Here is a 7,456-nt window from a genome sequence, read left to right on the forward strand (position 1 = left end):
ATGTCACTGGCGTAGGTGTCCAGTGCATTACTATTACTTGCTCTGTCCACAAGGTGAGTGTACATACAAATTCTATATAGACGTTTTAATATCATACGCGGTATCATACTACAAATTGTCCACGCCTCATTCTCCCTTGTTTCTGTTATCTATGATACCACCGAATAGAAAGAATAATGAGTGTTGTTAGTATGTAGCTAGGTCCTACTGCAGAATAAGTAGTTAGTTTACCGAGGTGCAAGGCGTTGGCCGGAATGGACAAGTTGGGCATCCCCTGTGCTCCGGAGATACTGATAGCCTGTCCCCCCTGCTGCTGCAGGATTTGCAGTTGCTCTGCATTGAGAATGCCAGCTCCGTGCTGTAGAATCTCCTGCAAATTATATACAATACATTAGTTTCCAAATTCAACCATTTAAAAGGACAAAATTAATTAAATGAAAAATGCGTGAGAAAAGAGATACAGGTATTTGGATAAGCTGCTTATTATTATTATTACGTATGGTAGCAGAAGTCGGGGACGCCCGAGGAAGACATGGCACGACCAAGTGAATCAGATACTTGAGTCGGGCCATGTCAAGAGTCAGAATAATAGAAGAGTATGTATTAGACGATGTACAAATGTGAATGAGGAAAGAAGTGTGTGCCAAGACCCTAGTTGTTTGGCGGTCCGTCCTCTCTGCCTACCCCTGCGGGAAACGGCGTGATGGTTAGCTAGTTAGTTAGTTTAGTTATTTCTTATCTCGTGGTTGTAATACACTTTGATTTGGAATACAAAATATTGGGGATGTTACAATTATTCAAAACCACAATACATTATGCAAAGTTTTATCCTTATGATATCTGTGACATTATAATTCATTTTGTATCCTTTACTTACAGGCAAACGATAGTTTGAGAATATAATCAAGCATACTAATTTCTGTTGTCTGTGCTGTGCGTTATTTAGTCCTGTATTAAGTCTGTTTAAATGAACTCAAATTTGCTCTGAATTTGTGTAATTTTCAAAATTGGAATTGCTTGTGTGAAGAATTCAGACAAGCGATAAAGAAATAATACAATATTTTAATTGTCAATTTAAAAATTGGAATTATAATATCCCTTGATTTTTCACGGGTCTGCGCTAATGTACTAATAATAACTATACCATTTTTTGTGAAATTTCATGTCAAATAATGGGTAATTATTAATATCTTTGACCATCCACCTGCAGTTTTTTCACACTAATTATTCAAATGTTATTATTGTTATAAGCGGTGAATGGTAGAAGGAGTCAGGGAATCCCGAGGAAGATGGCACGATCAAGTGAATGAAATACTTTAGTCGGGCCATGTCAAGAGCCAAGAATAATAGAAGAGTATGTGTTATTGTTAATGAGGCAAGAAGTGTGTGCCAAGACCGAGTTGTTTGTCAGTCCTTCCTCTCTTCTTACCCCTGCGGAGAAACGGCGTGATGGTTAGTTAGTTATTTGGTTATGTGAAATGAACACTGTAGTTTTGTTCCACTTTTAAATTTTCATTTACTGCATTCTTACGAAAAGAATCTTTGGACTTTGTAAAAAAAGTGTCAGCTTAATTGTCAATGGAAACCACTATGTAGGTCGGGAGAGATGTAAATATAATCAAAATAGGTTTTTAGTTTGAGTTGTTTCAATAATTTATGCCTACTTCCCTACCTTCAAACATTGACCGTCGATTTGTCAAAACACATAAAATTTTGAACTTCAACGCATCTTTTACCTTCCCCCCGATATCAATAGTTGTTTCTTATAGCAATTAAGTTGAAAACAAATGCTATTCATAATTTTTTTTGCGTTAATACGAAAAAAGTTAATTCCGCCTCACGCTTAATAGCGTGATGTTAAAAAAAGTGTTAGCTACAGGATCCAGAATGAATCTAGATTTGGAGATGTATTTTGTAGATTTTGAAAAAGAGATACAAGATTGCTATTTTTAATGGTACGAAACTGTTGATAGAAATATATTATATTACGAGAATCATGTTTAAAGCTAGATTACTAACAAACAATAAACAATTATGTTGTTAAAGAAAATAGTAGGTTACTACATTATTGAGCGAATACTTCTTAATTAATACAAGTATAGGTACGTTCAAAGGTATTAGGAACTAACACGAAAAATTCTGTCTCAACACAGGCTAGCCTAGTGAGGCGGTATTTGAGAAACCTCAACTGTACTTGTATTTTCTTTTTACCTTCACAATATTATGTTTGTATAAATAGTTTTATTTATTTTATATTTATTAATTTTATAACCTTAAATATAAAAGTTACAAATCAATGTACACCATAATATGTATGTATAGTTGTAATGTGTAAACTTTCCTAAATAAATATATTATTATTATTACTATAAATCAAGAGAGATTATTGCGGAGCTCACATGAGGACAATACAGAAGACAGTACAATATTGTACCCCACCTTAGCTCCAAGGACAACCTAGACCGTGCAGGACAGGACGATGGGAAAATACAAAATTCAACCGTAGTTCGAGGCGAATGCGGAAAGCTGCAAAAATAGATACACAACGACACGCTACACGAGCGATTTCGCAAATAATATAAGATCGTTTATACCAAGTTGTATTGTATTGTTCCATTTATGCAATATTTTTAAGCCGAAATACGAGATCCGAACGCCGAGATAAGTACACTGAGAGTGGCTGGCTACTGTCCTACTGTCTCGTCTAAGCGTGTTTACACGTAGACAATGCCGCTGGTAGTGGTGGGAGTAAGACATTGTCCTGCGGAGATAGTCTGCCGCCTATCTCTAGGACAATGTGTTGTCCAGTCCTCCAAACTATAGTTCACACTAGGACAATGGGTCCAGAACTGGGACATGGCAATATTGTCGTGTCCTCGCATGAACTAGACATTAACATTATTCTTAGAGCAGAATAACAAAGTTTAATAAAATTTCATGCCACAGAAGTAAACAAGTAAACAAAAAAACAATGGAATGTTTTCGAAATATTATCGGTTGACAAGCAGTAAGAGCAAGATATGATTTGGTTTGCCAAATTGATACATGTGGATCATTCATTGACCAAGTATCGGTAAAGGTATTTATTTAAATATAAAGTCACATTGATTTGCGTGATAGAATGCAGGTTAACGAAATGTAGGTAGTTGATTAAAATGGAAATAAAAAATGCAGTATAAGTTAAAGATAATTTCTCATTTTAGTTGAATTTCAAACAGTGGCCAAAACTAAATGTTGAAATTGTACTATATAAATACAAGAATGTGATGTTATGAATCAATCAGCACCCTTTAGATGATTTTTGACGAAAACGGCGCTATTTAAATTAGCTAAATATTATTATTGGGATTCAAATTCAAAAATAGTAACAGACAGTACTGTTTATAATTGAAAGTGACAAATCCAAAACAATCTAACTTAGTCAAAATGTTTAGGCGGACAGAGAAAAACAATAGATTCACTTTTGCGTGATTACTAAGTTTAAGAGATATCTTACCTGTACGGGTTTTCCATTTTCTATCCGGTTAGCGCCAGGGAGCCCGTAGACCGAAACTTGTGGAATAGGTCCAGGGAATAAATTTGTAAATACCCAATACTTTGCAACACTAGATAAAGCTACATTAACTGCAGCGGAATTTACTCTGAGGTCCGTCGCAGAGGTTGTGGGGGTTAGCTGTTGGTGCTGTTGATTCTGGTTTCTCTGATTCAGAGCCTGAAAAAGTATAGTTTATTTATAAAACTAAAACCAATCACTCAAAATAATGTTAAAAACACAAAAGACTGATCAAAATCACAGTTATAAGAAACCACATTATTTTGATTTTCAAATCTCACTGACAGAAAATATTTTTGAACAAACCTCAGACGAACTCCCTGGAGGCTGGGCGCCCCCAGAATTCATATTAAGCTGATCAGCATTCATATTTTATGTTTTAAACTGTCAAATAATGCACATTTCTAACTTTTGAAAACATGTATATACAGCCATTCGCGATATATGTCAAAAATCGGCTGTCATCAAAATGAAGATGAGGGGGACGCGACGGGCCGCCATTAGAAAACTTGTAGCACAAAAACATCTTAGAAATATCAAGTTTTTACACATTTTTAAACACCTTTCGAGTTCCAGGACTCGTATAATTTAAAACAAAACATCACTTTATGTAACTAAGTCATTTTTATAGCCAAAAAGTGGCGAATATTGGTACAACAGCCGAAAATATAGAGGTTGATTCTGTAATAAACACTCGAAATCGGTCATGGCGCCAACAATGGCAGACAGGGAGGGGGGTCTTTAAAAAACTGTTTTTAATAAATATTTGGAAGTCGAAGTGACCAAAAAATAACTCCATTCTAAACATACACACTAAAATATTTCAAATAATGAACTATATTTATGATAAACAAATTATTAGTGATACAAATCGTTGTGAAAATATCGAAGTGATTGAAATAATCACAATGGCATCAAAACAGTCTGTAACAGTCGATAATAAAGGAGCAGTAATCTGTTTCAATTATAGATTTTTTTATTATGATGTGAGCTTTGTCTAGACGTCGGCAGATGGTATGAAAGTAGGTTTTTTTGTGGAAAATCGCGAAAATCGGACGAACATAGGACATGGCATGGGACATGAGAAAAGCACGGGAAAAGCTATTTGTTAGAGAAAAACAAGGAAGGTCTTTGAGAAATGGTGAAACCGAAAGAGGTCTTGACAGATTTTTAACTGAAAATGTTTTCTTTTTAGAAATATTTTACGTACTAATAAAATATAATTATACTCAGAAGATTCAATCGTTGATAGGTTTAAAATATTTATACCCACCTCCCCGGACAATGTACTTAACTAAGTTAGGAGCTGGTGAAGAGATTTTACTTTTTTAGATTTCGGGATTTTCATAGACAAAATAATTATTCTATTTGGCGTTTTTACCATGCACACACTGCGAGAGCTTTACTTTTACTTTAATGGATCTGTATACGTCTACAAACTCGCCCAATGCATTGGGCCAACGCGCTGGCCCAACGTGTACGTTCACATGTTGGCGCGGTCTTCAGTTCGCGTTCGCAATACGTGTTCAGCGGAGACGGTCGTGTTGATTATTGCGTGAATGATTATTTACATTTACGAATTACGATGATTAAAAATTTAACGTGCTGTAGATTTGACGGCCTTCGTGGTCGAGGGGTAAGGCTAACTAGCAATCCGAAGGTCGCGGGTTCAAATCCCGGCGTGCGGGATTTGCGGGCGGGCAAATTTTATTTCATGAAAGAGTAATAATTCATATGTAAATATAATATATAGTATAGGTACTTGCGGCGTGTTCCAGAGTGGAAGATCCCACCAGTATCGCCTTGGTGTAAGAGCACCATTGAAACGTTGCTTGAAATGGCTTTAGCCGTGTTTGATGACTAAATCTAGCCAGGTATCCCCCCTCTTCCTCTTCCCCACATCCTTCCCCTCTCCGCTACTTTCAGCCTCAATGACGAAATGCTGTAATCTCACTGGCTCCAGACGGTTGGGAGAAGTTGGGACTCTTGTGCGGTATTCACATAATAGGAGGTCAAATGACTAACGCAAAAAAGGTTATTAACTAACTAAGTAACCATCACGCCGTTTCCCCGCAGGGATAGGCAGAGAGGACGGACCGCCAAACAACTCGGTCTTGGCACACACTTCTTGCTTCATTCACTTTCATACATCGTCTCATACATATTCTTCTATTATTCTGACTCTTGACATGGCCCGACACGAGTATGTGATTCACTTGATCGTGCCATGTCTTCCTCGGGCGTCCCCAACTTCTGCTACCATTTAAGATTATTTTTAATGTTTTTTTATTCCCGACAAAAACGAGGAAAAAAATTACGATACTGAAAGTATATTTAGTATATTTTTGTGTTGACAAATAAATTTTCTATAACTATTTATAATCTGCCATTTTTGATTTGCCTCCTAAACCACATGACCTTTTTTCAAACCGGCCAACGTTGGCCTGAAAATTGGCCCCACCTTTGGCCCTACCTCCTGTAAACGGCGTTCACATGTTGGCGAGTTGGCGCCTACGTAGACTAGGGGCTTATGACTCAAATAATGGTTGAAAACAGTCCTGAATAAACTTATTTAATTGGTTTATTCACTGATAACTCAGTTTATTGATTTTATGGACTTTATTAAAGTATTTGATCGCAAAATTTTTATTTTGGAGGTTTGCAAATTCCTCGCACGATAGCCGCGAGCTGTCTCGACAAAGCTAATGACAGGAAAATACGCCGATTAGGTACCATTTTACTTCTCATAATAATGAATAGGCATTACAAAAGGAGAAGGCTCCATTATTTATTATTTTATACCTACCGGTTTTGGCACCTCCGTCATAGCTGTGTTCTGCATACAATCATTACGTCAAACAAACCGTATTTATAGATGTGTGATTATTATCATTTGTTGTCTAAGACAATTGTGTGTAATCGCCAACTCGCTCCATCTGGGTACAATTAGGATACATTAATGAAGATTTTCCTATTTTGGAACGGTATTTATCATCATAGAACCACATTGTTTTTGAAATTTTTATCCTACTGATTCGTAAGTGGCTTTGCGAAATTCTGTGTTCTACGCTGCCATAGTAATTTTGAAAAATTTTACACATTCAACTGTATATTATAAAGTGGATTAGAAGGGATAGATTGTGGATAAAAAACTTTTTTTTTTTGAATTTCCATTTTTATTTCAGTTGGAAATCAGATTGTGCCGTCTGGGCTGTACGAAGGACGGCGGGTAGGGGGTGATTTCGATCGGTTCACTTACATGGAGAAGTGGCATGGGATCCAACACTTCGATGACGATGACGATCTTCAAAATGCTGTGAGTTCCATGACTGGTGACGGCAGCACCAAAAGATTCAGTCGTACCAAACAGTGCGTTTTAATGTGGCGGTGTTTTATTCGTTTTTAAATGACGATTCATAAATTCTACACATAATAAAACTTATATATTCAGAATCAGCTCTTTTTGATCTACAACAGTAATTCCAAAAGTAGTCTATATCGACCCCCAGGAGTTGACTTCAACCTTCGTAATTGGGGGTGCATGAGATGTAAATGGGAGTTCACGAGAGTGGAACTTGCACATTTTTGATACCAGTAGCAACGCATTGTGCTCATACCCTCAATTGGCTCAATAGCAACGTTTGAGCAAACTTGTACCAGAGCTTTGCAAGGATGGCGCAGACTTGAACCAATGGTGCTTGTACGGACTTGCACGGACTTTGCAAGGATGGCGCAGACTTGAACCAATTGTGCTTGCACGGACTTTGCAAGGATGGCGCAGACTTGAACCAATTGTGCTTGCACGGACTTGCACGGACTTTGCAAGGATGGCGCAGACTTGAACCAATTGTGCTTGCACGGACTTGCACGGACTTTGCAAGGATGGCGCAGACTTGAACCAAT

General features: G+C 37.1%; 1 protein-coding gene across 10 annotated transcripts in view; it reads right to left on the reverse strand.

The window, feature by feature from the left end:
* The window catches only part of LOC149419344 (uncharacterized), a 42,783-nt gene extending 38,436 nt beyond the window's left edge, over positions 1-4,347 (reverse strand). For all 10 annotated transcript variants that reach the window (XM_089638239.1, XM_089638244.1, XM_089638243.1 and 7 more), the window contains exons 1-3: positions 3,860-4,347; positions 3,497-3,712; positions 232-370 (exon numbers count right to left, since the gene is read on the reverse strand). In XM_089638239.1, coding sequence (XP_089494365.1) covers positions 232-370; positions 3,497-3,712; positions 3,860-3,922 — 418 coding nt within the window. In that variant the 5' untranslated portion in view covers positions 3,923-4,347. The remainder of the gene's footprint in view (positions 1-231; positions 371-3,496; positions 3,713-3,859) is intronic.
* Positions 4,348-7,456: the final 3,109 nt, after the last annotated feature.

Source organism: Hesperophylax consimilis, chromosome 12 (assembly GCF_061612785.1).
Source record: "Hesperophylax consimilis isolate HC1 chromosome 12, BYU_Hcon_1.0, whole genome shotgun sequence".
NCBI classification, from domain to species: domain Eukaryota; kingdom Metazoa; phylum Arthropoda; class Insecta; order Trichoptera; family Limnephilidae; genus Hesperophylax; species Hesperophylax consimilis.